This window comes from Abramis brama (genome assembly GCF_963993115.1).
Source record: "Abramis brama genome assembly, chromosome: 14".
NCBI lineage: Eukaryota > Metazoa > Chordata > Actinopteri > Cypriniformes > Leuciscidae > Abramis > Abramis brama.
In genome coordinates this window covers 38,884,177-38,904,226 of record NC_139976.1, presented here as the reverse complement: position 1 = coordinate 38,904,226, position 20,050 = coordinate 38,884,177, and the positions used below count along the sequence as shown (strand labels likewise).

Below are 20,050 nucleotides of genomic sequence, written 5' to 3'. Positions count from 1 at the left end.
ACTTTACAGCAGAATAAAACATGTTAACAGTCTGATGCAAAAACTGGTTCTGGTCTATATCGCTAACTTTGCTCTTCATGACGACTGTGAGGGGGGTGAATTATTTTATAACTCATCCGTTTAAACTATATTAAGCCTTAAAGTTCTGCATAATTAAGGGCGTGGCCACTTGAGTGACAGGTGGATTGCCGCAGATGCACTAGGCGTTTGTCTGCTGTCTGTTAGCGTCACGTCACCTCAGCTAATCCGCCTCGCTGCACATTTTCGTTTATACGGGAGTTGGCGTGATGGCTGGCTCCGCCCACTTTAGGCTTCAGAAACGCTCTTCAGAAACACTACGGGTGACGTCACACACACTACGCACATATTTGTTTACAGTCTATGCATTTCACACATATATCGATCTGAACTAAATCCACATTGAACAGACGTAAGCAGAATATCAGCACTATGGTCTTCTGTAGAGCTGCTTTACAATTTGATTTGGTCTCATATTTGATGAAGTTTGCATCACTGATTCTGTAATTTTCCTGTTTATTACTATGAAGCTGCTTTGAAACAATTCTCATTCTCAGGCACATTCTCAGAGACTCTTCGTCTCCATGTGCTGTACCTGAAGAAGCCGTTCTTGCGGAACTGCTCCCTGAAGGTGAATTGCTCCACATCGAACGAGGCACATCTCCTGCGTAGGTTGGCCACCTCGCTCGCCTGCAGCGGGGCCACGAGCTGCTTCACCCCCACAGCCTGCTTCTTCATGTTGGTCCACTTCTCTGGCAGCACCTGTCCATCAAACACACAGAGCAATGCCATGCTGAAAACACCAGCATACATGATGATAACCACTAGCAGAACATGTTAGCCGCTAGCCGCTAGCGTATTAAGAGACACTACAGGCAAAAACAGTGTTTTTTAGGCATCTGTCAACTTTGAGATTGTGGGCTTTTTGGCTTTTCATAAAGTGTTTTTTTAGACTAGTGTAAAGAAAACATCCAAAATACACTTTTAACTGTATCTTTTAGAGTACTTTATCTATTTGCATCTGTAGATTTCACTTACAGTATATATCTTTAATTTCCTCCTACATTGAGCCATAAATCTCCACTTCAGTAACACTGACATGCACCAAACTTTAGTGTTATTCTTATCTATATTCTGAAGGTTTTAACAGAGGGGTTTGTTCATAGGGCTGGGTATTGACACAGATTTCACAATTCGATTCGATTTCGATTCACAAGCTTGCGATTCGATTCGATTTCGATTTGATTCGATTCAATATCGATTATTTTGGATATCAGGTTGTAAATTTTCTCAAGGAAAACTGGAAAATAAAAGGGAAAAAAATTATTGTAAACTATGGGAGTCAGTTGTAGCCTATAGGCTTCATCAGCCTACTATAATATTAAAGGTAAAAATTAACTGATTTGTATACAAACACTTAAAATACACTTTTATTTATTTTTATAATAATAAAGTTATATGAAAATATAAAAAATTAAATGGTGGCTGTCATAAAAACTTTCCAGATTTATTCAAACATGCATTAAATATTGAAGAACATTAAAAATTAGAATGGTTATGTAATATGGTGCATATATTTAGCAAAATGCTCCTCTCTAGAGTTAATTTTTCTAGCTGACTAACGAGTTTATGGTCACTGGATATGGTTTTTCTGAGGTAAATGTGACGCTACATGACATTGTTTACTAACGTCTTTCCACGGTTGAAACACTGATTGAGTGATTCCATGTGATATGATACGGACTTCGATAACTTGTGCTCTACCTTTTAACACACTTTCAGAAGCTCATTCATGTTTATTTTGCGCTGTAACTGGTGTTATTAATGCGGAAGAGAAGATCATGTGCTTCTCTAGAGCTGAGCTGAGCCAGAGCGATCTCACGCCACAGCGCCAAAACGGCATTTATGTTTTTGAATTTCATAAGAAAATGGACGTAATTTGAAATCTGAGACTTTGTTTCATATCAATAATAACAAAGCACAAAGATTACTGCAATTTATTGGATGGGATGCGCTACAATGTTACATTCATTCATCAACTGAAAACAGGATGACTAATCGATTCTTGGGATTTAAGAATCGATATCGGTTCGTAAAAATGAGAATCGATTAAAATCGAGAAATCGATATTTTTTACCCAGCCCTATTTGTTCATATATAATTTTCCTGATTTTATACAACATTTTATTCCTAAATAAATGGTGAAAATGTATTTATTTAGGCTGTTGACAGTATTTTCTGATTTGTGCACTGATAAATAGAGGCATCCAAAATCCCCTCTGTAAAAACCTTTATAGACTCTAATATATATATAAAAAACCTGACTTCATCCAATGTTCAGATTTTTGTTCTAGAAATGTATGCAATTTAGTGCATATTTAATTAGATAACGCCTCATTTGCATATTTAAACAACATTTCAGAAAACTTGTAATACAATTTTTTTTTTGCAATTATTAATGTAATCAATCAACTAATGAAGTGTGGTGATATCTATTAGTTTACCCTACTCATCTGGGGGGTCTTGTAACTAAGGGACATTCTTACAAAGTTTTTAGAATTTTTCTTGAAAAAATCCTCAAGTTCTTTCTTAAGAAGCTTCTCCTGAATCCGGCCCGGACCCATCATGGAAACGCATGCTTGTTTAAGATGGCCTTTTCCACAGCAGTCCGAATAATACTTTCATTCAGGATATCTACCCTCAGAACATCAGGTTATAGAACTGTTACTGCTAATAAAGTTTTAAGATCGTCATTCTGAATCCTAGGAGGTCTGAGCCGCAATTAAGCAGTTTAATGTCTTTATCTATCAGCGTTCAGCAAAACCTTCCCTCAGAGGCCACACTATCAATATCTGATGCAGACACTTACCTCTAGCTGCTTGTACACTGCATCTGGGAGCTCTTGCTCATAAGTCTTCAGCAGATCGATGGTGTGTTGCAGAGGCTCGAACATCTCGTCTGTAGCGCTCTGCCGGTCTTTCAGCCTCATCAGGAAGCCCATCATCTCCTTCAGGCCCTCGTAGTCGCCCTCCTCCACTGTCTTCCCAAAGCCAGCCTCAGTCACTCGGATGAACTCTTCCAGGTCAGACAGACTACAGATCACACGGCACACAGATTACAACAGGGATCGGGCAGATACTGGGAAATTAAATTCAAGCACTACTTTTTTGGTTTTCAAGGACAACAATCAGAGATCTCACTTATCAAATATTATCTTAATTATCTTTCAAATTATAAAAAAGGTAAATAGATCAATAAAAAAAACTAATAAAACAAAATGGCACAAATAAAGTGCAGCAGATGCAATGACTGCGGTGACTAACTATTAAGAGGATACTATGACAAAGATATCGCTTTCCATATTCAAACTGATTTTTTCTCCCTTGAATGTGTGTATATATATATATAATATACTTGAATAATTATATAAGCAATATCACGCTCATAGCTATGCTAAATGGCTCTATATCAACATCAGATGGGTGTGAAAAGATGAAATTGAACACTGTTCTCTAATATAGCTCTACTGTCTTTCAATAGTTCAAGCACCTCTTCAGAAATACGGCTGTTTTCAGGGGTTTTCCAGGACTTACATTTCAGAGCGTCGAATTCAAGCACTTCAAGCTCTTTAAGCTCCTTGTACGAAATCAGGCAGAGCATTGTGCAGCTTCAGTTGCCTCTGATTAGCATGTTTGTCATGGAGTTAGCTACTCAGTGCTTTTACCTGTTAGTCACATGATCAATGAGATGCTGTTTGAACATCAGGCTCCACTTCTTGATGACGTTGAGCAGGGCCGCTTTAAAGGCTCGAGCGTCGACCCTCATCCAGCCCTCGAACACATGTATGGGCTGCAGCCGCTGCACCTCCTCGTACAGGCGCTCGTACGAGTCGACCTGCTGCCGGAAGCTCTCGAGCGGCGGAGGGGCTTCTGGGACGCCGTGCTCAGCGTGGGCCTCGATCTCCTCGCTCGTGAGGATGTGCCCGTACAGCAAGAACTGCTGCATGAACTCCGCTCGGTCGTCCACGTACAGGTAGGCGTAGTGCTCGAGGGTGTTGCTGTACTCAAGGCACTTTCCCATGATCTTCTCCACACGCTCCATGAGAGTTTGCCTCATCTCTGCCAGATCCACCATGTCCTCCATATCATCCTGAAGGAACAAGACCACTGTCAATATATCCGATCGTAAATAACATGAACACAAAATCGTCTGCTCTTGTTTTAAAACACGTTTCTGGTTTCAGTTTGTTCTTTATAATCTTTTGTAAACCAGCATATAGGGGTCGTTCTCAGAAGGTTCTCTCAAAGTTATGAACAAACATTCTTCCAGAAATGTTATAGAACGTTTGTTCAGAGTTATCTGGTCTTTAATAATGTTCTCTAAATGTTAGCTCAAACATATCATTTATAGATCATTCGTGGAACATTTTTCTGAAACGTTTTAGTTGGATGTTTGTCTAACGTTTTTTAAATGTTGTCTCAGAACTGTCAGAGAACATTCAAAAGAATAATATACAATGGAATGTTTCCTTAATGTTTTAAAAACTGGACATTTTGAACATTTATAAAACATTCAGAAATAGCATTTTCATCACTTATTGAAAACTGACTTAACTTAATGATAACAAAACATTTTTGAATATATTTGTGTTTTCCGGGAATGACTTGATCTGCCTTTGAAATGACAAATTTTCAGCTGACCTCATAGACCCTTCTTCCCTTTTCACACTTCCCCTCCAAGCTTACCTTGTAAAATGTATTAGACCCGTTTCACAATGACTTTAAAGAAGACAATGAAGGATCTTTGAGTTTCTTCACAGCTAACCCCAGAGGAAGTGATGTGTTGGGCATCAGTACCTGATAGTGTGGGAAACCGATGTGCTCAGATAACCGTGGCACAAGCGTGGAGATCCTGAAGACGTCACTGATGAGGCTCTCCACCAGATGAGGGAAGCCGTCGGAAGCCTGAAACTCCAGAGACGGGCGGAACACGATCTCCGGCGCCTGCAGACACAGCTGGGCCTCGAAGAGCGGCTCCAAGACAGCGCTCTCGTCTGTATGGGGGGAATCGTGTGTTACGGACTCAGTGAGGAATGGCAGGAACGTCTAGGGAAACCCCTATGATTACTTTTAGTGAGGCTTAAAAACAGTTAGTAAGCACACCTGTGTTTTCCATGAAGAACTTGAGGGAGCTCTCAACAGCATCGAAGAAACCATCGATGAGCATTTCATCAACGTACTCCACATAACTCCTCCACTGGGCAGAGGACGGCTCTGCTTTAAAGAGGGACAAATTGTCCTGAAACAAAAGAAAAACAAAAGAAATGTTGAATCGCTCCTTTAACAGGCGTCATTAGACGGGATTCCCACTGGCTTTTGTCACCGCATACTTTCAGTAGCTGATGGATCTTGGCTCCTGAGGCTCGGATGTGGTTGTACTTTCTCTCCAGATGCTCCGTCTTATCATCCAGGTTTAAGAGAGTATTTTTCTTCCCCTCCTTCCTTTCAAACACTGGCGTAGTCCAGCTCTTCATGATAGTCTGGATCTCCTCCACATTGTCCTTAGTCCTCTGCAGCCGTTGCTCCAAGTCATGTACCATCTCATGTTTGTCCTGGATGTATTCACAAATTCCTAACACATTAGAAAGGTAGACTTTTTAGTTAGACTATTCTAAATCAAAAGAGTGGATTATCTTGTCATTTCAAACCTGACAATATGGACATTTGCAAAGGTAATTTGTGGTGTGTTCATTTGCATTGTAAAGAGCAGCATGAACATTCTGCTAAACATCTGCTTTTGTCGGAAGAAGAAGAAAATCATACGGGTTTGGAACATGACAGTGAATCATTCCTTTAACAAAGTACAAAAAAAGCTTGATTTAGAGACCAGACTTAAACACAGGCTTTGTTTTTGAGCGTATAAAAAAATAAGAATACTAAATATAATAAACTCAATCATAAAATAAAAACACAAACTGATCAAAGTTTTTTGATCAGAGCTCTATGGTAATAAGGTAACACTTTACAATAAGGTGCATTAGTTAACATGAACTAATAATGAACAATACTTCTTCAGCATTTATTAATCTTAGTTAATATTAATTTCAACATTTACTGATACATTATCAAAATCAAAGGTTGTATTTGTTAACATTAGTTACTGCACTGTGAACTAACATGAACAAACAATGAACAGCTGGATTATTATTAACTAACATTAACAAAGATTAATAAATACTGTAACAAATGTATTGCTCAGTGTTAGTTGATGCATTAACTAATGTAAACTAATGAACCTTATTGTGTTACCATAATAAGTGCTGTGAACAACAAAAAAGAGATTTGTCTGAAATATTTTATGTAAAATGTTCCTATTAGCTGCCAGATATCACTGAGATAAGTGTGTTGCCTTCGTTTGGACTGAAGGAGGCTGATGTTTAGGCAGATTCGGGTGTTCATGATGACGTTTGTAGATGGTCTGGATAGATCTGTACCTGGGCTTGTCCAGCAGAGGCTCTCCTCCGCTTCTTTGAGCTTGGCATCGACGTCTGTCAGCTGGCTCTGGATCAGTGGCATCTCCACCTCCAGCACGGTGCTCATCACTTTGTTGTACCAGCTGGTTATGAGCTCCAGATTGGCCACATACTGCCACAGCAACTCCCTCTTGGAATAGATGTCTTCAGCCATATCTGGGATGGCCTCAGCCTGTCTGGCCTTCAGGTACTTCACCTCCCGCAGAACCGACACCAGCTGCAGGACCAGATAACACTCTCATTCAGCCCATGCAGAGCTATATTAACATGCTGAGCACACGCGTGTGTATAGAAACCTGCGGGCTGAAGTTGACGGAGATGAGTCTTGTGTGGTGATCTCGGGATATCAGCGGATTCTGGAGATTAAACTGTGTCTTCTCGGCCACAGAGCTAGTCCAGATGTCGTACAGCTTAGAGGAGTATCTGAAGAAAAAAGAAAAATCAGCAAGACAATCACTGACATTTTTTTGATGTATGACAAAATTAAGGATTTCAATGAATAGTTGCTCTTCATACATCAAACGTCGGTGGTGCTTTATTCAAAAAATTACAAGTAATTCATGCAACTTGTGTGCAATAAAGCTACACAAATACAGCTGGTATTTCTTCCTCTACAGGATCTCTCAAATCTCAGATGTCAAGCATTGCACAACATTTCTGAAGACGGCATTTTTGCATCAAATACAATCGCAAATCAGATTTTCCAGTTGCGTTGGAGGGAAATGTAATCAGGCATGAACTTAAGCATGTTTAGAGGACTCTGAATATAAAGCCACTTTTATATGCATTGTTTTCCTTGCTGGAGCTTGACGGTATAAATCAGTATAAACCTTCGCTGTCTGGAAAAGAGCAGCTCGGACATTTTCTCAAACATCTTCTTTTGGCTGAGTCAATTATTAGATAATGTTGTAGAGGTATATTATTATTCAAAGGGCCGTCGAGGGATTGGGAATGGGAATGGGATAGGCCAGGTTCAATCCTGGATCCCTGTGAACACAACAGGCAAATTCTTAAGTATTCAAATCTCAATCTTGCACATATAATGTACAGATCACACTCCTCCAGCATAAAGTCCTTATGTAAGTAGGATTGCATGTGCGTGAGAATGATTGAGCTGCTGGTTCTGACCAAAGCTCCGCATTCATCACGAACGCACGCCGGCTCCCTGTACTGTTACAGTAATCTCTTTATAGGCCTGTTGTGAGAGACTGTACACTCTGGCCTTTATTGGATTTCTGTGCGCTTGGTGTGGTGTTGATGGTCTTGTTACAGCTGCAGAGCTGCGGCCCACGAAATCAAATATCTTTTTGCTTCACACAAGTCATACATCTCACTGACAAGATATTATGACAAGAGATACCAATAACATCTCCGGCTGAATTGTGTTTCCGCAACACCAGTGATTCCCATCATCTAACGAGGGGGCTTAATTCTGACTGGAGAGAACACAGATCTGGCTCCTTGGGAAATGCATAATTAGTTTCTCATATGAAGGGAAACTGCATGCAAAACACACACATGAACACAAGTCCTTGGTTACACACACAAGCGCTCTTGTAACACTCTGTGGGCAGTCGCGTGCGTTCCTGCGTTAGCTACGCTATACTAAACCATTGTTCATGCTGTGCTATGGAAGCATTGCGCATAATTGGAGAAAATGAGACCCTGAAGTAATAATCTACAGACACTAGCGCCTTAAATGAGCAAATAAATCATGTTTATTTGTTTATTCCATGTAGAGCCTGAAGGTCCCTCAGCAATACCACCCATATCTTCTACTTACACCTTGATGCTCACGCTTGCAGCAGAGAATATACAGAATAGGTCCTTCAATAAAAAGGCCCATTTATTTTAACAAAGGTGGATCATAGTGGTCTATATATTGGATAAATAAAAATTGTTCATCTGGGTTTAAAGTATAAACTGGGACACACAATGAAAATAAACAAGAGTAGTAACAGGGATTTAAGATACTAGGGATTTAATTGGACAAATACATTTGTAATTGTTTTAATGTGGCATTTGTATAATTAAAAGGAATAATAGTAGTCTCTTATTGGCCTGTTTAGCTGAGCCTTCCATAGAACAAACAAAACAATCCCTAAAAATGAATAAAAGACACATTATGAGGCCAATTCTCAAAGCACAGACAAACACCAACAAACAAGTTGGCCGTTGGGTTTAGAATTTTATGAAAAATAACTGTTGTTATCGTGAAATAAAATGACTCATTCAGTCACGATCCCCAGTGAGAGTGCCTGTCATTACCACTAGAGGGCACTCCACCCCGGACTATTGTCATTCCCTCGTGAAACTACATTCCCCATAATCCTTTGCCCAGACCATCATCCATTATCACATTCACCTGTGTCTCATTATCTTGAGCAGTTCGTAACAGAAGACTTCACCATGCACAGATCCAGCAGCCGAGCAAGACCCAGACCCACCGCTGATCCAGCAGTTCAACTCATCCGTTTACAACAAGATAATGAGACACGGGTGAATGTGATAATGGATGATAGTCTGGGCAAAGGATTATGGGACATGTAGTTTCATGAGGGAATGACAATAGTCCAGGGTGGAGTGCCCTCTGGTGGTAATGACGGGCACTCTCACTGGTGATCGTGGTCATGTCACCCACGCTATGTTCTGCGTGTGTCTTGTTAGCCTGTTAGCCCCCTGTGTGCACATATAGCCCTTGTGTATATTATATAAACTGACCGTTTGAATCGCTGCATCAGCTCATCGTATTTCTCGATCACCCCCTTTCCCTCCACAGACTCCAGACACCTATCATAACACAAACAAAGATGTTTAATGAAGAAAACAAACTGCTGGGCGATTCCCAATCAAGCCTTCTCAAAAAAACACAAAGCATTAGATATTTACGGGTAGTTGATCAATCTGAAGTTATTGTAAGGGCTTTGTATGCGTTCCTGCAATTGTTGGACAAATCTCAATCCTCCAGAAACCACAGGCATGTTCTTGAAGACAGAAGAGCAACCTGGAAGACCAATAAACAGTTAAAAACACAAGATAAGATAATAGCAAACACCCCAGTGATGTTACATGTCGATAATGAAGATGAAGACCGAACCCTGGGTTTCCTCTTTCTGAATATGATTCTGGAAGATCATCTTGCAACATTCCAGTTCCTCGTCAAACATTGTGATCAGCCTGGGATATCTAGTCTGAGCATCGGCTGCTATCAGGGGTCGTTCCAACAGTCTGCCAAACATGAACAAAACCTGCCAAGCAGAGACTCTATGAGACTGTGTTGTCATTTTTGTATTGAAAAAACAAACACAAATGCTTTCCACCAGAGACATACTTTTTATTGTTATGGCTCACTGCACTATCAACTGCAAAAATCAAATATGCTAGTAATGAAAACATGATCCAGGGTGGAATATTCTGCTCGTTGCAAGTACAACTCAGAAATAAAAAAGCCCCTAAAGTGTGTTTTCTTCTCCTGCAGGGTTCAGACTGAGCTCTGTTAAAGATCTCGAGTCCGTGGAGATTTGTGTGCATTCCAGTCTTAAAACACAGGCTGCGTTCCTGATCGGGACTTGATAATGTGCAGGTATCTATAACTCATTAAAGACAGAGCAAGGCTCTGAAACTGTCTGTGTGTAATGTCCAGGGAGCATGAGTGCAGCTCCACAACAAAAAACGCTTTCGCAGCATTATTGTATTTTTACACTAACAGAAAGTGTTGCCCACCTTGAAAGCGTCCTCCAATCCAGAAGCATCATCAAAAGCAAGACCAAAGATCGCACCCAGCTGCTGGTCATAGCCGTCCACAGTGAGCTGGAGCTTCATTAGAGCTGCTTCAAACTCCTGCAAACAAGCACCCTTTAATCAAGGAACCTGTCATCTGTGCGTTTGTAGCGTGTTGTTGCAGAAGTTGCCCACTTACCAAATCACAAACATCAAAGCAGTCGTACGGCTTCTCTGAGAAAGCCTTGTATTTCTCCAAGAAGGATTGATGTAAGTGCTGGACTTTAAGGCAGAGAGACTTTCCTTGAATCCCTCCAAACTCGACCTTCTCCAGCTTCATCATGTCAACTACCGTCAGCAGGAGAGTCTAGACAGTGGAAATGAAATGTAAAAAAAAAAAAAAAAAACAGACAACATTGTCGCTTTTTCCCCCACATAATCCCATATAGCTTAGTTACCCAGAACACCTGTATCGTTTCAGGATTAGGGCCCAAGCATACGCTATGCACAACTGCACATACAGTCAGACCTAAATCTATTCAGACTCCTTCAACATTTCTCACATGATCACAGTTTATTCGCTATAGTTTAGAAAATGGTAATATAATATGAGCAGAACTCAGCTGATATTTGACTGGTTTTGTCCGTCCTTCTGTTAGACTGTCTCACACATGAATTATGTTGAATATCTGTCAGCTGTTAAATTTAACTACACAATTAGATAATACCAAAAAGGTTGCATTAGCAATTAAATAAAAAAACACTTAAGAAAACATAATCAGGTCAAAGTGTCTGAAGAGTTTTTGGGTATAATATGTCACAGTTTACTTTATTTTGCTCTCCTCACTTACATAAATTAACTATAGTGTCCCACAACCACTAGTAAAAATATATCACTAATGATATCTGGTGTCTGAATAATCTTTGGTTGGACTGTATGTGAACATGCAAGTACATGAAAAGTGTCTCTGCTTACTTCGATTGCTCTCAGTCTCTTCATGAAGTGCTCCAGCCCAACAAACACCAGGAGTGGGGAGAAATCCCACGGCAGAACCGTGTTCTCGGGCCTCTGGTACTGACTCAGGTTGGCCCGTCGGTCCTCGTATGTGTTCCTGAAGTACGTCAGCACATCTACAGCCGTCTGCACTCGCTGGAGGCTCTCCTGCACGTCTCCTTTCAGGACGTCTTCTGGGTTCAGGAAACTCCGGGCCTGACGAGTAAGTGAAGCGCTGACACTTACAATAACGTCCCATTAGTTCACGCACCAATACATTGTATTCTACATAATACATCTTTGTTAACATTGGTTATAAAAACACAACTGTTCATTTTAGCTCAGTGGCCAGCTGCATAACCTTAGCCACTATGTGTTAAGAACTAGTTTGACTAATTAGCAGTTTGCCCAGGAGTCTTATTTTTCTGTTTAAATTAGACTAATCAACAGTTTTAAGTAACTGATTTATAAAAGTTATAAAACCATACTTAAAGAAAAAAAATAGATGACTAACTTGTAAGACTAGTCAAAGTGTTTTATGCAACTGGCGGCTGCTCTATTCAATAATATTAACATATTTGTGCTTTTAATAATATTAGTAATTGTTGAAATTGAAGTGAACTACTGTAAGATTAATGCTTGAGAAATATTTTTCATAGTTTGTTCTCGTTAACTATTAATATAACATTTAACTGTTATATAACTGAACCCTTTCAAAAGGCACTAACATGTACTGTACCATTTAGGTACTAATGTGTTTCTTTAGGGTGTAATATGGGTAAATAAGGCACAGGTGTACCATCTGAAAGGGCACTGCACCAGTGACACTTGTGTACCTTTAAATAAAGTGTTTTTTGGTCAGAATACCTGCTGGATGAGGAGGTTGCAGATCTCCTGTAGAAGCACGATGAGTCGGGCCAGTTTGTTGTAGTATTTGGAGTTGGCCCACATCAGACACACTGTGTGCATGAGACCAGCGATCTTCCCCTTCACCTCACTGAAGTCTGCACTCTCCAGTTCTTCCAAATGCTTCTCCATCGGCTTGAGGAAGGCATTGATGTTCTTCGCCTCATTTAGAGCTTTATAAACACAATACAAAATCCAATGAAGATTCATAGCTTTCATACAATTAAAGAGGACATATATTATGCCCTTTTTCTACTCTATTAGAGCAGGTTTGTCCCAGTCTGTCAGTAACGCTCTGTTTACTTCCTGTCTCTATGAAGCTCCTTCTGAAAAGCACACTGTGCTCTGATTGGTCGGCTGGAGCAGTGTGTTGTGATTGGTCGAGTTTGTTTGGGAAATGTCCCGCCCCTTACCATAACCGCCAGTTTAACACACTACTCACTAACTCAACCAGGCCCCGCCCCTTTATCCTGCGTATGAATTATTATAATGAGGAATATTGTGACGTGTTCCCGGAAGAATCTCAAGATACAATGGAGGCGTTTCAGGAGTTCGAGAAACACTGACACTGATATAGAGAAGAACTGGAGCTTCTTCATGATCAACATTACACACTAAATGTGTGAGGTCATGTGTTCATGACCTCAAGGCTAGATTATTGTAATGCTCTACTGGGTAGTTGCCCTGCACGCTTAATAAACAAACTACAGCTGGTTCAAAGCACAGCAGCTCGAGTTCTTACCAGAACCAGGAAGTATGACCATATTAGCCCAGTTCTGTCAACACTGCACTGGCTCCCTGTTAAACATCGTATACATTTTAAAGCTGCCGTCGGCAACATTTTTTTGATCATATTCAGTGAAATCGACACTATAATACGACAGAACAACATGGTTTTAGAAAAAAACCCGAGCTTCTAACTCCACCTGGAGCGTGTTATTTGTTTTGCAAAAATCCACCGCTCCCGGATCACTGGGTCCAATCAGTGCAGGGGGGTGTGAGATCTGACTGTCAATCACAGGTCGTGCACACGCCACAGATCCCACTCCCCCCTCGCGCACGTTACAATCACATGCACACGCCTGAAGTTCGCGCAGTAACGAAGTGTGATGGCGGAAAAGATTCCAATTCCTCGGCTAACCTCAAGAGCTAGGAGGTCAGAGCTTGCAACATTTCTTCTCGACAGGTAATTGTGCTTTATCAACCATTTACTTTATGAGTACTCCATGGTGTTGATCGATGCTGATGAGACGGGTGCGTTCACAGAAAATCTGGTGCACACGCACTGACCAGCACGAACTCGATGGGACTCATTAGTTGATAGTGGGGGAGGGGCATGAGAGTTGTAAACATTCAAAATGTTGTCTAAGTCCACTCAATCTTCCAGGGTTGCCGACGGCAGCTTTAAAATAAGACTACTTACAAAGCACTGAATGGTTTAGCGCCGCAGTACTCGAGCGAGCTCTTAACGTTTAAAGGCAAAGCTGATGTGTGTGCACAACGCCATACCTTCCACAACATCCCGGAGCATTTGTGCAAAAGCAGGATAATAACTGCTGTCGATGGCATGCAGAAGCTCCGCCAGCGTGGCCACTTTAGGTGCCTGGAGTTGGCTGTGAATGCCCTCGAGGTCAGCAAGCCTGCAACACAACATCAAGTGGACAAACACGGTTGAAGGGCTTTTCCAGGCCACATCAGAGACTGAGCTCCCCGTGCCGGAGTCACACTCACCTGGTCTTCCAGAAGCTCAGCTCTGTATGAGGAGTCGGGTTCGTGCCCTCCAGCAGCAGCTCGGAGGAGTCCTTCTTCAGGACCTTGTACACCTGATTCGTCCAATCAACCACAACCGTCTCCATGGAATAAATGAGGCTTCTATCCACGTGATGCAAACTGCAAAAACATTACCAAACGAAGATGCAAATTAAATATTTCAGACAAAAACAAGTATGTTTATTAAAGCCCCAGTTTGTTAGGAAGCCACCTCTTATCTCCTTCATGAGGAACTTGCTCGAGCTTCTCCAGTCCTGGAGGCAAAGGAAGGAACGTTTTGCCTTTGACTTTTCCAATCATGACAAACACCTTGTTTTTAAGATCGTGGGCTTGTCGTACAAGGTCCTGAGAGACAACCTGAGGAATGTCCCGGTTGTTCCTCATACTGGACAGATATGGTTCCACAAGCTAAAATGAAGAAAATTAAAAATTAGACAATGGAATTTTATGCTGTGACAGTGTTCGTGGAGACTTTCAGTCGGAGACACAGGAGCCACATCTAGAGATACACCGAGATCTTAAAGGAGTCGTTCACTTCAGAATTTAAATCTCCTGATAGTTTACTCTCCTCCTCGTCATCCAAGATGTTCATGTGTTTCTTTCTTCAGTCGAAAAGAAATGAAGGTTTTTGAGGAAAACATTCCAGGATTGTTCTCCATATAGTGTCTTCAATGGGGTCCAACGGGTCGAAGGTCCAAATTGCAGTTTTTCACGATCCCAGCCGAGGAATAAGAGTCTCATCTAGACAAACCAGCCGACATTTTCTAAAATAAAATAAACATTTATATACTTTTAACCACAAATGCTGGTCTTGCACTAGCTGTGATGCGCCACACATTACGTAATCAGGTTTAAATGTCGGCTGGTTTGTCTAGATGAGACTCTTATTCCTCGGCTGGATCGTGAAAAACTGCAATTTGGACCTTCGACCCGTTGGACCCCATTGAAGACACTATATGGAGAAACATCCTGGAGTGTTTTCCTCAAAAACCTTCATTTCTTTTCCACTGAAGAAAGAAAGACATGAACATCTTGGAGGACGTGGAGGAGAGTAAACTATCAGGAGATTTTAATTCTGAAGTGAACGACTCCTTTAACCCAGCAGCCTTCACTATAACCCATTAATAAAACAGTTTGTGGTGTAAAGTATATAATTACACAATGAGGCAGAAGAGGGTTAGTCGTGTTGTGAATGTTAGGAACGGCACGCAGACTGATGTGATTATCAGTGATTAGCCTATTGTCTCGTCCACCTGACCCAGTGTTGACATTAATGAAGCGGCTCCTGCTATAGTGACGAGCTGAGACGCTTCTCTCGGGTCAAGGGTCACGGCTCATTGCTGGGGAACAGCTCTGGGGTTTTGTTGTCCTACACTACATGTGTAAGCCATGAACAATGGAAGTCGTGCAGGTCTCTTCATTACCACATAAGGACAACTCACTCTACAACACATTCAAACAGGGAACGCTCTCAGAACTAAAGCTAACGTTCTGTCAAGGTTCTCTCAAAGTTATGAACAAGCGCTCTTCCAGTAAAATTATTAGAACATTCATTCAAAGTTATCTGGTTTTTAATAGTAATGTTCTCAAAGCATTAGCACAAAACATTAAACATACATCCTTCATGGAACATTTTTTCCTGAAATATTTAGGATTTTTTTTTAAATTAACGTTCGGATAACATTCAAAAGTAACGTTCCCATTACGTTTCCAAAAGGATAATGAAATGTTTGTTTAACCAACAAAAAACTATTTAAAACATTGATGTTTTGAACGTTCAGAGAACATTCAGAAATAACATTGTCATAACTTAAAGAGGCTACATGCGATTTTCTGAAATTTAAACTCGCGACTGACACCTGTGGCCAAAAAACGGAACTGCTCTTCATTTCTGCTCGCTCTCGTACGTGCACACTTCACAAGTCATCTGCTGCAAAGAAGTCAACATTATGTTTACAGAGGTAAGAAAAGTCAAATACATATATTGTTTGAGAAACTAAGTTTGTTTGCTGACTAGCGGTGGTGGCAGAGTGATCTGAAACGTTTAACATGAACGCGCTTGACGTCACATCCGCAGACAGCGCGCGAAAAATCCGACCCGACAGAAAATAGGAAAAATAGGATACAGGCTTATAGGTGCACCCACTGTGAGCTGACAAGGTGTCAGTATGCTCATCAGGAGATGGTTGAGTCATAAATGGTCAAATAAAAAGGCTATTGTTACGTTTATTTTGGGGAAAAAGTTGCATATAGCCTCTTTAATGTTAGCGAAACATTTTTATAACACATTTGTTAGCTGGGCGGATACGTGTGCTAACTTTGGCCTACCTAAAGAGAAATCGGCATTTGTTTATGTAAGGGTTAATGCCCGACGAGGTGTCCATTATCAGGTTTTAATGGACGACGGCGAGGCGTGAACCGTCCGACGCGCAGCGGAGCCGAAGTCCATTAAAACCTGATAATGGACACCTCGAAGGGCATTAACCCGCTTATACCATGGTTACTTACGAAAGAAAGAAATATTTAATCAATTAATAATACTTGAATGTGTTTTAGAGTAAAAATCATGAGGGTTTTTATTTATTAAGTCGAGCGCACTATTTAATATCTCCCGTATACAGGCGTTGCCAAGCAACGTGGCCACAGCGACCCGACCGCAGCAGCTGATCAGTGAGTTTGAGCCAGCGCAATCATTTATAACTGTCATCAGGCAAATTGACGGGACGCCTTTCCTAGGTGTACATTATCACTTTTTAACGGACACCCTGCAGCCAATCAGAATCGAGTATTCACCCAGACCATGGTATAAAAGCGGGTTAATGCCCTTCGAGGTGTCCGTTAATGTTATGTGATGTTAAAAATGTAATTTTAAAGTTAAAAGTAATTTAAATGTAATTGCTAATTTGGTTTCAATCAATTGTAGTTGAATATATAAGTTCTTTGTTCTGAATTATCCTACAACTTATTCTACTGGTTAAATGAACTAAAAACGGTGCAAACTAATATGTGAACCGATTCTTTCGGACAGTTCTGCGGACTGGTTTTAGAGTTCTGCACATTTTGAAAGGTCATTGCGGGAGCGGGCGGGATGATGAAGGTGCACTTGCGGGAGCGGGTGGGATGATGAAGGTGCACTTGCGGGAGCGGGCGGGATGATGAAGGTGCACTTGCGGGAGCGGGCGGGATGATGAAGGTGCACTTGCGGGTGCGGGCGGGGGGGATGATACGCTGCACTCCCGCAAATTAAATATGAGTTTAAAGTAAAATATATAAATGATTAAAGTAGCGTACATAATTTGTAGTTGTGAGGCAGATTCTGTTTGGCAGCAATAAAAACGTTTTAAGCAGCCTAAACTTGGGTGTTGTCGTTTGGGGTAGGGCGGGGGCTAATCTCACGCACACTTGTTTAGAGACAATTCCTTCCCGCTGCTCCGTGTTAGAATAAAAAAAAAGCTTCAAGTTCAAAATAGACAGCATGGACGAGGAAAAGAGCACCTCTAGTGCTTCAGATATAGGCCTAAGCAGTGCTCGAAGTGGGGCGGTACTCACCGGTACGCAGTACTCTTGAACGTACCTGAACCTTTTCTTGCGTACCACTACTTCTCATATTTAGCCGGTACTCTACCACTGACAGAAAAAGCGTCACGCCCGTTTCACACATACTCCTTTTGCAGTGCGTATTTTTTTTCCGCACCCATGTTAACAGGTGTAGAGCTTTCACACTGCACGCGGATGCAGTCTTGGAGGAGTTCTAGAGCTGCCAGCTCTCACGCATTCACCGTGAGACTCACGCAATTGACGCTTTTCACACGCTCTCACGCCACACATCCATTTTCTCACGCACAGAAAAATCGCAAAGCAAAGAGGACATGGAGACCGACAGACTAGACAGAGCAGGTTAGTTATGATATAAAAAAATCTCACCTCTCAGATTCTGTCAATTTTATTACGAAATTCAAACAATATACCGTTTTGGCGTTTGTAAATGTGACGTGACAGATCCCTAGCGCACGTGAACCGATCATCTCTAGCTAGCCTAAATAAACACGAATGAACAATGTTGAAAGAAACAGTACAACTTACCGAAATGTATATTCATCATACATAATATCGATCAATCAGTGCTTTTCAACCGCGGAAAGGGTCAATAAAACAGCTGGAGAACAATTATGTCACATAACATTTACCTCAGGAACATTTACCTCAGGAAAGCCATTTAATGACCATAGCCTAATATAGGCTATAGCACGTTAGTTGGCTAGAAAAAAAAGAGCTATAGAGAGTATTTTGCTAAATACTATATTACATATTTATTATATTTTTACTTATATCATTAAATAAAGTTATTATTATAATAAAAAACGCATTATATTTAATGAATGCTTGTGTACCTGATTTATCCAAATGAGTCAATATTAAATCAAATCACAAGAATTGAATTGAAATCCTGAAATTTGTTTCAAGCAATAATAAAAAAAAAACGTAGCTTACTAGAAATTGTACCATATAAACATTGTAACATGTTGTCACTAAACCTAATAAAATTCAGTTTAGTTAGAGATTTTTTTTTGCAAGATTTTTTTTACAAAAGGTGTTAACATACAACAGACACAAATCGCATTTTTTTTTTCAAGACCTTTCATGAGACAGAAAGTGAACATACATCCTGATGCCTGCCGTCTTGCGGGCATTTGTGGGCGGGAGCGGGACATAATATCACAGATGCGGGCGGGAGCGGGACTAAAAATGACAAATCTTTGCGGGAGCGGGCCTGAACACGGCGGGAGCGGGCCTGAACACTGCGGGAGCGAGCGGGAGCGGGACTGAACACTGCGGGAGCGGGACTAAAAATGACAAATCTTTGCGGGAGCGGGACTGAACACTGCGGGAGCGGGCCTGAACACTGCGGGAGCGGGCCTGAACACTGCGGGAGCGGGCGGGAGCGGGACTGAACACTGCGGGAGCGGGCGGGAGCGGGCCTGAACACTGCGGGAGCGGGCGGGAGCGGGACTGAACACTGCGGGAGCGGGCCTGAACACTGCGGGAGCGAGCGGGAGCGGGACTGAACACTGCGGGAGCGGGCCTGAACACTGCGGGAGCGGGCCTGAACACTGCGGGAGCGGGCGGGAGCGGGACTGAACACTGCGGGAGCGGGCCTGAACACTGCGGGAGCGGGCCTGAACACTGCGGGAGCGAGCGGGAGCGGGACTGAACACTGTGTCCCGCGCAGGTCTCTAACTGGTTTGACCTGGTGATTCTTTGATAAGAACCGACTCAAAGGAATCGTTCGCTTGCCAACGGACAGCACTTCTCCTGATTCTAAACAGCTAGCAGAGAAAACACGAACGGATTGCTGAAATATTGTCAAAGAAAATAAAACTCATTAATTAATAAAACAGCTGTTATTTTAAAGTCGTCATTAAATCAAATGTGACGCTGTTTAACTTACTTTGTTAGCGTCATTACTAGTCTTGTGGTGAACAATTAACCAGTGCAAGTTAATACACAGAAAAAAAATGTGTTTGTCCTAGTAATCATTAATCAAAATCATTTTTCCCTGTTGTGCTATTTTTCCATGCAAGTTATTAATCTAAGTGAGAAAGCACGACGTTCGCCTGTCGTGATCACAGCCGGGATCGTGTGCTGCCCCCTAGCGGAGGCGCCCGGCCACAACACACTCCCGGTCACGAGACGACGAAAAACGCAATAAAGTTGGGGATAAATACCCTGAATTATCTGTGACAAACCACAATCTGTCAAGACAAAAAAAAGAAAAGAAATCAACTGTGTGGATGAAGATTGTTGATGATTTTAGGGTTTTCAGGTGAGATTCTCAATTAATTCAGTTGTATGTAACGTTAACTTACGCCCTGAGGTAAAATGTTCAGACTGCTGACTCAACAACGAGTGTTTTACCGTAACTGTACAGTATCATAATCATAACACAGTGCCGACATTATATTAATTTCATAATGTCCTTAAACATAACAATATTGCTGACCATAAACTGATAATAGACTGTGCGTGCATCATACTGCAAAAGTCACGTGACACGTTTAGGAAACGAGGCTTCTTTACGTCATACCTGTTTAGAAACAGTGAATCATTTT

General features: G+C 41.5%; 1 protein-coding gene across 1 annotated transcript in view; it reads right to left on the bottom strand.

Moving 5' to 3' along the window:
- dnah9 (dynein, axonemal, heavy chain 9) overlaps positions 1 to 20,050 on the bottom strand; it is a gene marked incomplete at its 5' end in the record, with an annotated part of 111,943 nt that overhangs the window by 90,879 nt on the left and 1,014 nt on the right. Inside the window, 19 exons of the mRNA XM_084135755.1 lie at positions 614 to 780; positions 2,888 to 3,110; positions 3,743 to 4,167; positions 4,875 to 5,071; positions 5,181 to 5,316; positions 5,408 to 5,649; positions 6,512 to 6,767; positions 6,847 to 6,973; positions 9,272 to 9,340; positions 9,440 to 9,554; positions 9,648 to 9,798; positions 10,274 to 10,390; positions 10,470 to 10,637; positions 11,247 to 11,480; positions 12,132 to 12,343; positions 13,680 to 13,810; positions 13,902 to 14,060; positions 14,152 to 14,348; positions 18,604 to 19,293. Coding sequence (XP_083991881.1) covers positions 614 to 780; positions 2,888 to 3,110; positions 3,743 to 4,167; positions 4,875 to 5,071; positions 5,181 to 5,316; positions 5,408 to 5,649; positions 6,512 to 6,767; positions 6,847 to 6,973; positions 9,272 to 9,340; positions 9,440 to 9,554; positions 9,648 to 9,798; positions 10,274 to 10,390; positions 10,470 to 10,637; positions 11,247 to 11,480; positions 12,132 to 12,343; positions 13,680 to 13,810; positions 13,902 to 14,060; positions 14,152 to 14,348; positions 18,604 to 19,293 — 4,016 coding nt within the window. The remainder of the gene's footprint in view (positions 1 to 613; positions 781 to 2,887; positions 3,111 to 3,742; positions 4,168 to 4,874; positions 5,072 to 5,180; positions 5,317 to 5,407; positions 5,650 to 6,511; positions 6,768 to 6,846; positions 6,974 to 9,271; positions 9,341 to 9,439; positions 9,555 to 9,647; positions 9,799 to 10,273; positions 10,391 to 10,469; positions 10,638 to 11,246; positions 11,481 to 12,131; positions 12,344 to 13,679; positions 13,811 to 13,901; positions 14,061 to 14,151; positions 14,349 to 18,603; positions 19,294 to 20,050) is intronic.